The 15,816-nt window shown below is 39.2% G+C and overlaps 1 protein-coding gene across 1 annotated transcript; it reads right to left on the reverse strand.

Moving 5' to 3' along the window:
• Positions 1 to 11,441: 11,441 nt before the first annotated feature.
• Positions 11,442 to 13,402, reverse strand: LOC118553463 (importin subunit alpha-1). Its single transcript, XM_036120492.2, has one exon. It carries the CDS (start codon positions 13,278 to 13,280, stop codon positions 11,691 to 11,693), a length of 1,590 nt encoding a protein of 529 aa, XP_035976385.2. The 5' UTR covers positions 13,281 to 13,402; the 3' UTR covers positions 11,442 to 11,690.
• Positions 13,403 to 15,816: the final 2,414 nt, after the last annotated feature.

Here is a 15,816-nt window from a genome sequence, read left to right on the forward strand (position 1 = left end):
GCCCTGCAGTGTAACGTCCCATTTCTCAGGATCTGGCGCTTCAGGGAGTGTCTCCTATGTGTCTTTCCTATGCCCTAATGTGGAGTCCTGGACTCTTTTTCCTTCGGTCCAGTTTTCTGAAGGGGCTCTCTTTGCCTGTTGTGGGAAGTGTTTGGTACCTGGCTAGATGTGGCATATTTTAACAAGATGTGCACTGGGCCATTTGTGAAATGAGACCTGCTACCACTGCTACTGCCACTGCCAGACTGAGGTCCTGCAGGACATGTGGTTTGGGATATGATGTGTTGGTGGAATTTGTGCTGCTCTTCTGGGAAAGAGAGCCCACAGTGCCAGGACTGAGGGAAGCATGACTAGGCAGATCCCCCAAAGCATTGGGGAATAAGGCCTGGCCTAAGTATGTTAGGTAGCAAGTGTTGGTGCCAGGCAACTTCTTGCAGGTTTCCATGTTTATGTTGAAGGGTCAGAGAGGGAAATGGCATGAGCCAGATCCGTTGTTGCTAGAGGGTCTCCATGTGATCCCTACTTCTCCGGGTCACACTCTGAGATGACTAAATCACTCTTCCTTCCTACTGCCCTTGGCATTTTTCAAACTGCTGCCTCCCCACTGTATCTCTGCAGGGTGTTTGTTGTGTTGCCGCTTTAAGGGTGGGGACTCTGCTTCCTAATCCACTCTGGGCTATCCCAGAGTTAAGCCTGATGATTTTTTTTTGAATTCCAGGACTTGAGTCCCACTGGTTGTAAGAACTCATGAAATTTGCACCCTCACTTTCAGAGCCAAATGTTATGGGGATTCATCTTCCCCATGAGGGATCCTTGGTGTGAAAGTGTTTTTTGCTTTTCTCTTTCCGCTGGCTCTCACCTTACTGCAGTCAGTTATACTTCATTTTGTTTCTTAACCGCATCTTTGCCCTTCCTAACTTCTTTTATGTGGCCTCTTTTCTACCTTTAGATGTGGAGTTTGTTCTGCCAGTCTTTGGATCATTTTTTTGGGGGGGTTATTTATGCTTATGTGAGTGTTATCGAGTTTTATCTGTGGGTCTAGGTGAACCTAGGGTTCTCCTACTCTGTCATCTTCCCAGCATCCTCCTCTGCATTGAATCTTTTTAAATTGCATTGGATAGTATAGACATTTTAACAATATATTTAGTCTTCCAGTCTATGAACATGTTATGTTTTTTCATTTGTTTGGGTATCTTTGCCTTCTTCCTGGTCTTTGAGGAAAATCTTTCAGTTCCACTTTTGTGTATGATGTTAGCTGTGAGCTTTCCATATATGGCCTGCATTATGTTGAGGTACTTTCCATTCCTACTTAGTTGAAAGTTTTTAATGAAAGAGTGTTGAATTTTTTCAAACAGGTTTTCTGTATCTATCAAGACAATCATGTGATTTTTATCCTTCATTCTGTTAATAGTATATTACATCCATTGATTTTCATATGTTGAATATTTTTACATCTGTATTCATCAGGGATATATTTCTTTATTTTTCTTTCTTGTGATATCTTTGCCTTGCTTTAGTATCAGGATAATGCTGGTCATAAAATGAATTTGAAATTATTTCCTCATTTTCAAATTGTTTTGGAAGCATTTCAGAAAGGTTGGTGTTAATTCCTCTTTAAATGTTTGTTAGGGGAGAAAAATGGCAAAGGAGTAGGAGACCTAAATTCTGTCTGGTCCCAGGAATTCAGCTAGATAGGTATCAAACCTTTCTGAACACCTACAAACTCAACAGGAGATCGAAGAAAAGAATAGCAACAACTCTCTGAACAGAAAAGCGACCACTTTCTGGAAGGTAGGACGTGTGGAGAAGTGAATCTGAGGTGATATACAGGAAGATAGACGACGGGGGAGGGAGCCTCCATCAACCGGCTACTGGCAAGTGATAGAGCAGTGGAGCACAAAATTGGAACTTTTAAAAGTCTGCTCTGCTGAGGGACATCACTCAGCTAAGCGGGGGTGGAACCCTCGTTAGGACTGTGTGGTCTCAGGACCCTCGGGGTCACAGAAAGACTGGGGGTGCCTGAGTGTGGCAGAGCTTCCAGGTATCAGAGCGGGGAAGCAGGATCCAGAGACAGAGCTGAGGAGTGGGCTCTCAGCTCGGGTTGCCATAAACTGTGATCAGCAACACAGTCGGGCCACTACTCTTCAAGCAGGGACCCAACAAACTGCAGATCCAGGGAGACTCCCCTACCTCCCTCAGGAGGAGCAGCGCATGAGTGCACCACAGGAATCTGCTGGGTTTGGAGACTCCAAATGGAGTCTTGTGCCAGAGATAGAAATGCTTGGTCACAGGCCAGGTGAGCACGGAGTGCGGCCGGAGACCGGGGAGACGGGAATGATTGACTGTTTTTCTCTGGGGCTCACTGAGGAGTGGGACCCTGAGCACTTGGCTCCTCCGGGCTTCTCATCCTTCAAAGCTGTACCAAAAGCTTGCAGGGAACAAAAGCTCCTGAGAGCAAACCTGAGCAGATTACTTAGCCCGGCCCCAGCAGGGCGGGGCAATTCCGCCTCTGGCAAAGACATTTGAGAACCACTGCAACAGGCCCCTCCCCCAGAAGATCAGCAAGAACAGCAAGCCAAGACCAAGTTTACAGATCAATGAGAATGGCAGAACTCCAGCACTAGGGGAATAGAGCACATAGAATTCATGGCTTTTTCCCCCATGATTCTTTAGTCTTTCAAAGTTAATTTTTTAAATTTTCTTTACTTTTTTCCTTTTCTATTTTTTGAATTTTTCTTTTTCCCTTTTTCAACCAACATCTTTATCAATCTTTTTTTTAAAAAAATCTTTTTTATTTTTTGTTTTCAGAGTCATATTCTATCTCTTCATTGTAGTTAACCTTATTTTTGGTATATATATAAGTTGTTCTCTTTAAAATTTTGGGATACCGTTTCTTCTAACAGACCAAAATATACCCTAAATCTCTAGTGTATGGCTTTGTTTTAGTCTCCTGCCTGATCATATTCTCTCCCTTTTTTTTTGTTTTTTGTTTTTTTAAATTTCTCTTCTTTCTTTTTTCAACCAACTTCTTATCATCAATTCCTTTTATAAAATCTTTTATAATTTTCATTTTTACAGTCATATTCCATCCCTTCATTGTAGTTACCCTTATTTTTGTACATATATAAGTTTATCTATCTTTAAGATTTTGGGAGGCAGTTTCTTCTAACAGACCAAAATATGCCCAAAATCTAGTGTGTGGCACTGATCTGTTCACCAGCCTGATCATATTGGATCATATTCTTTTTTTTCCTTTCTTTCCCTTTCTTTTCCCCCAGTTTCAGGTCTCTTCTGAATTGTTTAGTGTATATGTTTCTGGGGTCGTTGTTACCCTGTTAGCATTTTGTTCTCTCATTCATTTATTTTCCTCTGGACAAAATGACAAGACGGAAAAACTCACTGCAAAAAAGAGAACAAGAGGTAGTACCAACTGCCAGGGACCAAGTCAATATGGACATTAGTAAGATGTTGGAACTAGAGTTCACAATGATGATTATAAAGATACTAGCTTGGTTTGAAAAAGGCATGGAAGATACTAGAGAAACCCTTTCTGGAGAAATAAAAGAACTAAAATCTAACCAAGTGGAAATCAAAAAGGCTATTAATGAGGTGCAATCAAAACTGTAGGCTCTAAATGCTAGGATAAATGGGGCAGAAGAGAGAATTAGTGATATAGAAGAAAAATTATGGAAAATAAAGAAGCTGAGAAAAATAGATAAACAACTACTGGATCACGAGGGCAGAATTCGAGATAAGTGATACCGTAAGATGAAACAGTATTAGAATAATTGGGATCCCAGAAGAAGAAGAAAGAGAGAGAGGGCAGAAGGTATATTGGAGCAAATTATAGCAGAGAACTTCCCTAATTTGGGGAAGGAAACAGGCATCAAAATCCAGGAAGCACAGAGAACCCCCCTCAAAATCTATAAAATACATCAACACCCTGACATGTAATAGTAAAACTTACAAGTCTCAGAGCCAAAGAGAAAATCCTGAAAGCAGCTCAGGACAAGAGGTCTGTAACATAGAGCTATAGAAACATTAGATTGGCAACAGACCTATCCACAGACACCTGGCAGGCCAGAAAGGACTGGCATGATATATTCAGAGCACTAAATGAGAAAAATATGCAGCTGAGAATACTATATCCAGCTAGGGTGTCACTGAAAAGAGAAGGAGAGATAAAAAGCTTCCAGGACAAACAAAAACTAAAAGAATTTACAATTTTAGTATATGTGCTGCCGAAGCGAGCACACTAAAAGAATTTACAAACACGAAACCAGCCCTACAAGAAATATTGAAAGGGGTCCTCTAAGCAAAGAGAGAGCCTAAAAGTAACATAGACCAGAAAGGAACAGAGACAGTATACAATAACAGTCACCTTACAGGCAATAAAATGGCACTGAATTCATATCTTTCAATAGTTACCCTGAATGTAAATGGGCTAAATGCCCCAATCAAAAGACAGAGAGGATCAGATGGGATAAAAAAACAAGACCCATGGATATGCTGTCTGCAAGAGACTCATTTTCAACCCAGGGACACCTCCAGATTGAAAGTGAGGGGGTGGAAAACCATTTACCATGCTAATGGACATCAAAAGAAAGCTGGGGTGGCAATCCTTATATAAGACAAATTAGATTTTAAACCAAAGACTATAATAAGAGATGAGGAAGGACACTATATCTTACTTAAAGGGTCTATCCAACAAGAAGATCTAACAATTGTAGATATCTATGCCCCTAATATGGGAGCAGCCAATTATATAAGCCAATTAATAACAAAAACAAAGAAACACATTGACAACAATACAATAATAGTAGGGGACTTTAACACCCCCTCACTGAAATGGACAGATCATCTAAGCAAAAGATCAACACGGAAATAAAGACTTCAAATGACACACTGGACCAGATCGACTTCACAGATATATTCAGAGCATTCCATCCCAAAGCCACAGAATGCACATTCTTCTCTAGTGCCCATGGAACATTCTCCAGAATAGATCACATCCTAGGTCACAAATCAGGTCTCAATCAGTACCAAAATTGGGATCATTCCCTGCATATTTTCAGACCACAATGCTTTGAAACTAGAACTCAATCACAAGAGGAAAGTTGGAAAGAACTCAAGTACATGGAAGCTAAAGAGCATCCTACTAAAGAATGAATGGGTCAACCAGGAATTAAAGAAGAATTAAAAAGATTCATGGAAACAAATGAAAATGAAAACACAACTGTTCAAAATCTTTCGGATACAGCAAAGGCGGTCCTAAGAGAAAAGTATATAGCAATACAAGCCTTTCTCAAGAAACAAGAAAGGTCTCAAATATACAACCTAACCCTACACCTAAAGGAGCTGGAGAAAGAACAGCAAATGAAGCCTAAACCCAGCAGGAGAAGAGAAACAGTAAAGATCAGAGCAGAAATCAATGAAATAGAAACCAAAAGAACAGTAGAACAGATCAATGAAACTAGGAGCTGGTTCTTTGAAAGAATTAATAAGATTGATAAACCCCTGGCCAGACTTATCAAAAAGAAAAGGGAAAGGACCCAAATAAATAAAATCATGAATGAAAGAGGAGAGATCACAACCAACACCAAAGAAATACAAACAATTATAAGAACATTTTATGAGCAACCATATGCCAGCAAATTAGACAATCTGGATGAGATGGATGCATTCCTAGAGACGTATAAACGATCAAAACTGAACCAGGAAGAAATAGAAAACCTGAAAAGACCCATAACCACTAAGGAAATTGAAGCAGTAATCAATAATGTCCCAACAAACAAGAGCCCAGGGCCAGATGGCTTCCCAGGGGAATTCTACCAAACATAGGCAGTAACCTCTTTGACATCGGCCACAGCAACGTCTTTCAAGATACATCTCCAAAAGCTAGTGAAACAAAAGCAAAAATGAACTTTTGGGACTTCATCAAGATCAAAAGCTTCTGCACAGCAAAGGAAACAGTCAACAAAACAAAGAGGCAACCCACAGAATGGGAGAAGATATTTGCAAATGACACTACAGATAAAGGGCTGGTATCCAAGATCTATAAAGAACTTCTCAAACTCAACACCCAAAAAACAAATAATCAAGTCAAAAAATGGGCAGAAGATATGAAAAGACACTTCTCTGAAGAAGACACACAAATGGCTAACAGACACATGAAAAAATGTTCATCATCATTAGCCATCAGGGAAATCCAAATCAAAACCACACTGAGATACCACCTTACACCAGTTAGAATGGCCAAAATGGACAGGGCAAGAAACAACAAATGTTGGAGAGGTTGTGGAGAAAGGGGAACCCTCTTACACTGTTGGTGGGAATGCAAGTTGGTACAGCCACTTTGGAAAACAGTGTGGAGGTGCCTCAAAAATTTAAAAATAGAGCTACCCTATGACCCAGCAATTGCACTCCTGGGTATTTACCCCAAAGACACAGATGTAGTGAAAAGAAGGGCCATATGCACCCCAATGTTCATAACAGCAAAGTCCGCAACAACCAAACTGAGGAAAGAGCCGAGATGCCCTTCAAGAGATGAATGGATAAAGAAGATGGAATATTACTCAGCCATCAGAAAGGATGAATACCCAAATTTTACATCAACATGGATGGGACTGGAGGAGATTATGCTAAGTGAAATAAGTCAAGCTGAGAAAGTCAATTATCATATGGTTTCACTTATTTGTGGAACATAAGGTATAGCATGGAGGAAATTAGGGGAAGGAAGGGAAAAATGAAGGGGGGGATTCGGAGGGAGAGATGAACCATGAGAGACTATGGACTCTGAGAAACAATCAGGGTTTTAGAGAGGAGGGGGGAGGGGGAATTGGTTAGCCCAGTGATAGGTATTAAGGAGGGCACATACTGCATGGAGCACTGGGTGTTATACGAAAACAATGGATCCTGGATCACCACATCAAAAACTAATGATGTATTGTAGGGTGACTAACATAACATAATAAAATTAAAAAAAAAAAAAAAGAAGTAATACCTATTGTTCTGAAACTTTTCAAAAAAATAGAAATGGAAGGAAAACTTCCAAACTCATTTTATGAGGCCAGCATTATCTTGATCCCAAAATCAAAGACCCCATCAAAAAAGGAGAATTACAGACCAATATCCCTGATGAACATGGATGCAAAAATTCTCACCAAAATACTAACCAATAGGATCCAACAGTACATTAAAAAGATTATTCACCACGACCAAGTGGGATTTATCCCTGGGCTGCAAGGTTGGTTCAACATCCACAAATCAATCAATGTCATACAATACATTAATAAAAGAAAGAACAAGAAACATATGATCCTCTCAATAGATGCAGAAAAAGCATTTGACAAAGTACAGCATCCTTTCTTGATTAAAACTCTTCACAGTGTAGGGATAGAGGGTACATACCTCCATATCATAAAACCATCTACGAAAAACCCACAGCGATCATCATATTCAATGGGGAAAAACTGAGAGCTTTCCCCCTAAGGTCAGGAACACAGCAGGGATGTCCACTCTCACCCCTGCTATTCCACATAGTATTAGAAGTCCTAGCCACAGCAATCAGACAACAAAAAGAAATAAAAAGCATCCAAATCGGCAAAGAAGTCAAACTCTCACTCTTTGCAGATGACATGATACTTTATGTGGAAAACCCAAAAGACTCCACCCCAAAACTGCTAGAACTCATACAGGAATTCAGTAAAGTGGCAGGATATAAAATCAATGCACAGAAATCAGTGGCATTCCTATACACCAACAACAAGACAGAAGAAAGAGAAATTAAGGACTCAATCCCATTTACAATTGCACCCAAAACCATAAGATACTTAGGAATAAATCTAACCAAAGAGGCAAAGAATCTATACTCAGAAAACTATAAAATACTCATGAAAGAAATTGAGGAAGACACAAAGAAATGGAAAAACGTTTCATGCTCTTGGATTGGAAGAGCAAATATTGTGAAGATGTCAATGCTACCTAGAGCAATCTATACATTTAATGCAATCCTTATGAAAATACCATCAACTTTTTTCAAAGAAATGGAAAAAATAGTCCTAAAATTTGCATGGAACCAAAAAAGACCACGAATAGCCAGAGGAATGTTGAAAAAGAAAAGCAAAGCTGGCGGCATCACATTTCCGGACTTCAAGCTCTATTACGAAGCTGTAATCATCAAGATAGTATGGTATTGGCACAAAACAGATACATAGATCAATGGAACAGAATAGAGAGCCCAGAAATGGACCCTCAACTCTATGGTCAACTAATCTTCGACAAAGCAGGAAAGAATGTCCAATGGAAAAAAGACAGTCTCTTCAACAAATGGTGTTGGGAAAATTGGACAGCCACATGCAGAAGAATGAAACTGGACCATTTCCTTACTCCACACACAAAAATACTCAAAATGGATGAAAGACCTAATGTGAGACAGGAGTCCATCAAAATCCTAGAGGAGAACACAAGCAGCAACCTCTTCAACCTCATCCGCAGCAACTTCTTCCTAGAAACATCACCAGAGGCAAGGGAAGCAAGGGCCAAAATGAACTATTGGGACTTCATCAGGATAAACCTTTTGCACAGCAAAGGAAACAGTCAACAAAACCAAAAGAGAACTGACAGAATGGGAGAAGATATTTGCAAATGACATATCAGATAAAGGGCTAGTATCCAAAATCTATAAAGAACTTCTCAAAGTCAACACCCAAAGAACAAATGATCCAATCAAGAAATGGGCAGAAGACATGAACAGACATTTTTCCAAGGAAGACATCCAAATGGCCAATAGACACATGAAAAAGTGCTCAACATCACTCGGCATCAGGGACATCCAAATCAAAACCTCAATGAGATACCACCTCACACCAGTCAGAATGGCTAAAATTAACAAGTCAGGAAACGACAGATGTTGGTGAGGATGCGGAGAGAGGGGAATCCTCCTACACTGTTGGTGGGAATGCAAGCTGATGCAGCCACTCCGGAAAACAGTATGGAGGTTCTTCAAAAAGTTGAAAATAGAGCTACCATACGACCCAGCAATTGCACTACTGGGTATTTACCCCAAATATACAAATGTAGTGATCTGATGGGATACGTTTACCCCAATGTTTATAGCAGCAATGTCCACAATAGCCAAATTATGGAAAGAGCCAAGATGTCCCTCATCAGTTGAATGGATAAAGAAGATGTGGTATATATATATATATATATATATTTAGTTTCTTGTAGCCCAAGAATGAATGTATAGATATATATATACAATGGAACATTATGCATCCATCAAAAAAAAAACAACACATGAAATCTTGCCATTTGCAACAACACGGATGGAACTAGAGGGTATTATGCTAAGTGAAATAAATCAATCAGAGAAAGACATGTATCATATGATCTCACTGATATGAGGAATTCTTAATCTCAGGAAACAAACTGAGGGTTGCTGGAATGGTTGGGGGTGGGAGTGATGGGGTAGCTGGGTGATGGACATTGGGGAGGGTATGTGCTATGGTGAGTGCTGTGAATTGTGTAAGACTGATGAATCGTAGACCTGTCCCTCTGAAACAAAAAATACATTATATGTTAAGAAAAAGAGAAGATAGTAGGAAAGGAAAAATGAAGAGGGGGAAATCAGAGGGGGAGATGAACCATGATAGACTACGGACTCTGAGAAACAAACTGAGGGTTCTAGAAGGGAGGGTGGTGGGGGGATCAGTTAGCCTGGTGATGGGTATTAAAAAGGGCATGTATTGAATGGAGCACTGAGTGTTATATGAAAATAATGAATCATGGAACACTACATCAAAAACTAATGATGTAAAATATGGTGTTTAGTATAACATAATGAAATAAAAAAATGTTTGTTAGAATTCACTAGTGAAGCCATGGTGTCCTGGGCTTTTCTTTGTTGGGATGTTTTTGATTACTGATTCAATCTCCATACTAGTTATAGGTCTGTTCAGAGTTTCTATCTGTTCATGATTTAGTCCTGGTAGATTATACTTTTCTAGGAATTTGTCCATTCTTGTAGTTTATTCCGTCTATTGGTATGTAATTGTTCATAGTGGCCTTATGCTTCTTTGCATTTCTGTGGCACCAGTTGTAATATTTATTTTTTCTTGTTATATTTATTTAAGTTTTTTGGTTTTTTTCTTAGTTAGCTACAGATTTATCCATTTCCTTTGTCTTCAAAAACTACTTTTTAATTTCAATGGCATTTCCTATTGTTTATCTTTTTTTCTATTGTTTTTTTATTTTATTTGTTTCTGCTCTAATGTTTATTACTTCCTTCCTTTTACTAACTTTGGCCTTAGTTTGTTCTTCTTTTTCTAGCTCATTGAGATGTAAAATATTGTTTATTTGGGATTTTTCTTTTTTTTAACATATAATTTTTCTTAGTACTGCCTTTGCAGCATCCCATAATTTTCATATGTTATGGTTTATTTTCATTTGTCTTAAGATATTTTACAATTGCCTTTTGATATCTTCTTTGACCCAATAATTGTTCAAGATTGTGTTGTTTAGTTTTCACATATTTGTGAATTTTAAATTTTACTTCTTTAAAAAATTATTCTAGTTTTATTGAGATGTAATTGACATACAACACTAAGTTTAAGGGGTACAGTATAATGCCTGGACTTTCATATATTGTGAAATGATTACCACAATAAGTTTAGTTAATGTCCATTATTTCATATAGATGCAAAAAATAAGAAAAAATGTTTTTATCCTTGTGATGAGAACTCTTAGAATCTACTCTCTTAACTCTCAAATATACTGTATATCAGTGTTAACTATGGGCATCATGTTGTACATTACATCCCCTGTACTAATTTCTATTATCCCTGGAAGTTTGTATTTTTTGGTCACCTTAATCCAATTCTCCCCCCACTCCCTACACCCCACCTCTGGTAACCACCAATCTTATCATTTTTTTATGACTTAAAAAAATATTCTACATATAAGAGATGATACACTCTTTGTCTTTTTCTGTCTTACTTAGCAAAATGTTCCAAGGTCCACCCATGTTGTTACCACTGTCAGGATTTCCTTCCTTTTTATGGATAAATAATATTCTCTTGTATATATATACCAAAACTTCTTTATCCATTCTTCTGTCAACAGGCATTTATTTTGTTTACATGTCTTGGCTCTTGTAAATAATGTTATGGACATGGAGATGCAGATACGTCTTTGACAAGGTGTTTTTGTTTGTTTGTTTGTTTCCTTTGGCTAAATACCCAAAAGTGGAATTGCTGGATCCTATAGTAGTTCTATTTTTAATTTTTTGAGGAGCCTCCATACTGTTATTCATATTGGTTGCACCAATTTATAAGCCCACGAACATTGCACAAGGTTCCCTTTTCTCTACCTTCCTGCCAGTATTTGTTATCTCTTGTCTTTTTTTTTTTTTTTTTTTTTTTTTACGGTGAAGTAAAGAAAAGAGTGGAATTTAATCTTTATTTACAGGACACTGCAAGAGAGGAGATTCCACATAGAAATAAGAAACCCACTGAGAGGAGGAGCTTCATATAGGTTGTACAGTTTGGAACCGGTCAAGTAGAGTTTCCTTGTAAAAAGTGCTACGATAACAAAACACATTTAAAAAGAGTTCTTAGTAGAGAAACAGTAAGACAAACTTCTACCAAACAGAGTACACAACAAACAACTTTCTGCCTCAGTTGTACAATCTAAAAGTTAAAAGTCCCGGGAGTGCCATCCTGAACTTGGAACGTATAGCCTTCAGAGGTAGTTTCTGGCACAACATTCTGATCTTCCTCTTCCTCTACAGAGAAATACTTCTCAATCAAGTTTAATGAAGCTTTGTACACAGACTCATTTTCATGGTTTTGTAGAGCTTCAATTTTGTCCAAACCTCCACATTCTTCAATCATTATACTAAGTTTCTCAGTTTCACCTAGTTTCTCAGCAGCCTGAAAGATGTTTGAAATGGCATCCAGAATAACCAGAATAATTTTGGTGTCTTTTGCAGTTAAGAGGTTCATCAATGGTTCTATTATGCCACAATGAACGAGGTATACAATCTGTTCAACTGTCCCACCACTTGTATAGTTGGTCACAGCCCAGACAGCTTCCTTTTGTGTCTTAAAGTCTGCCTTAGAGAGAACACCAACGAGGAATGGGACTAATCCATGATTCACAACTTGCTGTATCTGGTCCTGGCGACCAGCTGTGATGTTTGACATTGTCCACGTAGCTTCCTTCTGAATATTAGTTTTGGGGTTCGTTAGGAGGCTGGGAAAAACAGCAAGTGCTCCTGCATTTATTACAACCTGAGTCTGTTCATCTGTCCCAGTGACAATATTTCCTATGGCTCTTAGCGCAGGAGTCACAATGGGCAATTCAGTAGCTCCTAGAAGCTTCACAAGCTGGGGCACAACTCCTGTTTTCACAACCATTTCAATCCGTTCATTTGGACCATCAGTAAGGTAGGAAATGGCCCAGCAGGTATCTGCCAATACTTCTGGATCATCATGATGCAGGAGACGAACTAAAGTAGGAAGAATCTGCTCAACAGCATCTAATGGGGGTGCAGGATTCTTGTTGCGACAAAGGTTTGAAAGTGTCCAAGTAAGGTTACGTAAGTAACCACATGCTAAAGATGACATATCAGGAACTGCAAGGAGAGCCAGTAGTGGGTCAACTGCACCATACTTAATAACCAAGTCTTGAAAAACTGAACCATCACCTGCAATGTTTCCTAGAGCCCATACAGCTTGTTCACTGATGTGGGCATGGGAAGATGCCAACAGAGAAATGAATGCTGAGATAGCACCTCCATCTACCACAGCCTTGGTCTGTTCTGACGTCCCAGAAGCAATGTTAGTGAGAGCCCAAGCAGATTCAAACTGAGTGGGACTACAATCAGTTCTGCCCAAGAAGGACACAAACTTTGGAATCAAACCAGCCCGGATTATGTTGTCTATGGGGGGCTGTTTTTCCCTAGAAAGCAGTTTCCTAGCAGCTTGAGTAGCCTGGAGCTGGCTTTCCAAATTGTTGCTATTTATGCCTTTGACAATGTCATCAACAGACCAATTTACAGTGCCCTGGTTGTTGCGGTTTTCCTGTAGTGGAGAGGTAGCATCATCAGGAAACGAGCTTACGTTTCTCCTTTTCAGCATCTGGTCATCCTTCTTAGCTTTCCTCAGCTCCACATTAACTTCTATTCGGCGCCGCCTCATTTCTGTACTGTCTTTCCCCTTGTTCTTGAATCTGTTAAGGCGGGCAGCTGGTGAATTAGCATTCTCGTTGGTGGACATGGTTATGAGACAAAGGGAGAAAGCTACACAGCCGGCTCAGGCTTCCACAGGAGGCGGTCCGGGGCGCGCAGGCTGCAGGTCAGCTGCCCTCAAAACGTCCACCACGGATCACCCCAAAGACGGTGTCTCTTGTCTTTTTAATGCTAGCCGTTCTACCATGTGTGAGGTCACTTATGATTCATGATGTTGTATACCTTTACATGTAACTGTTGGCCATTTGCATATCTTCTTAGGAAAAATGTCCAAGCAGGTCTTTTTCCCATTTAAAAATTGGATTATTTATATATTTTTACTACTGAGTTGTATGAATTCTTTATATATATTGAATATTAAACCCTTATCAGATATACGTTTTGCAAATATTTCTTCCCATTCCATACGTTGTTTTTTCATTTTGTTGATCTTTTCTTCTGCTGTGAAGAAGCATTTTAGTTTCTTGTAGCCCAAGACTGATGTCAGTGAGACTTTTTCCTGTGTTTAGGATTTTTATGGTTTTCATCATTACATTTAATTCTGTAACTCATTTTGAGTTCATTATTTTGAGTGGTGTAACATAGTGGTTTAGTTTCATTCTTTAACATGTGAAGATCCAATTGTCCCAGCACCATTTTTTAAAGAAATTGCCTTTTTCTCTATGCATTAGTCTTTGTTTCTTTGTCAAAAATTAGTTGATTATATAGACATGGGTTTATTTCTGGTTTCTCAGTTATTTTCCATTGGTATATGTATCTGTTTTTATACCAGTATCAAGCTGTTTTGATCACTATAGCTTTACAATATAACCTGAATTAGAAGTGTGATGCTTAGTGCTTTGTTCTTCTTTCTCAGGATTCCTTTGGTTGTTTAGGGTCTTTGTGGTTCCACATAAACATTAGGATTTTTTCTACTTCTGTAAGAAATGCCACTGGAATCTTGATAAGGATTGCATTGAATTTATCCATGGCTTTGGGGAGTATGGATAATTTAATAATATTAATTATTTCAATCCATGAACACGGATGCCTTTCTATTTATTTGTGACTTCTTTGATTTCTTTCATCAATGTCTTACAGATTTCAATATACAGATCTTTTACATCCTTGGTTAAATTTATTTCTGAATATTTTATTGTTTTTGGTGCTCTTGTAAATAGGATCATTTTCTTTCTTTTATAGGTAATTCATGGTTAATGTATAAAAAAATACTACTGATTTTTGTATGTTAATTTTGTATCCTGCAACTTTTTTTTTTTTTAAAGATTTTATTTATTTATTTGACAGAAAGAAACACAGCGAGAGAGGGAACACAAGCAGGGGGAGTGGGAGAGGGAGAAGCAGGCTTCCTGCCGAGCAGGGAGCCCGATATGGGACTCGATCCCAGGATCCTGGGACCATGGCCTGAGCCAAAGGCAGATGCTTAACAACTGAGCCACCCAGGCGCCCCTATCCTGCAACTTTTTTGAACTCATTGATTAGATCAAACAAATTTTTTGGCAGTCTTTAGGATTTTCTCTATATAAAATGTCATTTGCAAATAGAAAAAAATATTACTTCTTCCTTTCCAGTTTTAATGCCTTTTATTTCTTCTTTCCTGATTGTTTTGGCTAGGAATTCCAGGACTTTGTTTAACAGGAGTGGTGTGAGTGGGAAATTTGTCTTGTTCTTAATCTTAGAGGAAAATCTTTTAATGTTTCACCATTAAGTATGATGTTAGTTGTGGGCTTGTCATATATGGCTTTTGTAAAGGTAACATATGTTTCTTCTATAACTAATTTATGAAGACTTTCTACCATGGGTGACCATAGGCGCCCATTGCCACTGCTGTCCCAGGGATGAGCTGCACCCAGGTGTCCGGGACAATGCATGCATGAGTGTGTTGGTCTGCATGGGTGACTGCCATCTCTGCCCTGAGCCTCCTGCTTGTTCCCCCAGGCCACGGTGCAAATTTACCTCTTGCCACTGTGTGTTGAGAATCAGGAGGACAATGAAGAAGATAAACTTTCGGAGCTCCAGCATCAAATCACTCAGCCAGGAGATGAAATGCACCATCCAGCTGCTGGATGACTCGGAGATCTCCTGCCACATCCAGTGTGCTTCTTATAAAAGACAGTAAAAGGGAGGAGGCAAGATGGTGGAAAGGTAGGGAACCCCATTTCAACTAGTCCCCTGAATTTAGCTGGATATCTATCAAACCATTTTGAACACCCACAAAATCAGCCTGAGGTGCAAAAATATATATCTGGATCTCTACAAGCAGAAAAGTGACTGCTTCTTGCAAGGTAGGACATGAGGAGTCATGAATCTGTGGGGAGATATCAGAAGATAAACAGAAGAGAGAGGGAGCCTCCATAAGCTGGCTCCTGGAAAGTGATATAACACTGGAGTGGAAAATTGGAACCCTTAGATATCTGCTCTAGTGACAGACATCCCTCTCTGAAAGGGGCTCTGGAAATGAAAAGGCAGACTTCTAAGTGGGGCATTGTGGTCTTGGAATCCGAGGAGTTACAGAGTGATCAGGGGTGCCTGAACAAACAGAGTGCCCAAGCAGTGGAGCCGGG

This window comes from Halichoerus grypus, chromosome X (assembly GCF_964656455.1).
Source record: "Halichoerus grypus chromosome X, mHalGry1.hap1.1, whole genome shotgun sequence".
In the NCBI taxonomy this organism is placed as follows: Eukaryota; Metazoa; Chordata; class Mammalia; order Carnivora; family Phocidae; genus Halichoerus; species Halichoerus grypus.

What these genes read in the sequence shown, in the direction of transcription:
- LOC118553463 (XM_036120492.2), bottom strand. Translation starts at nt 13,280, where the DNA reads ATGTCCACCAACGAGAATGCTAATTCACCAGCTGCCCGCCTTAACAGA.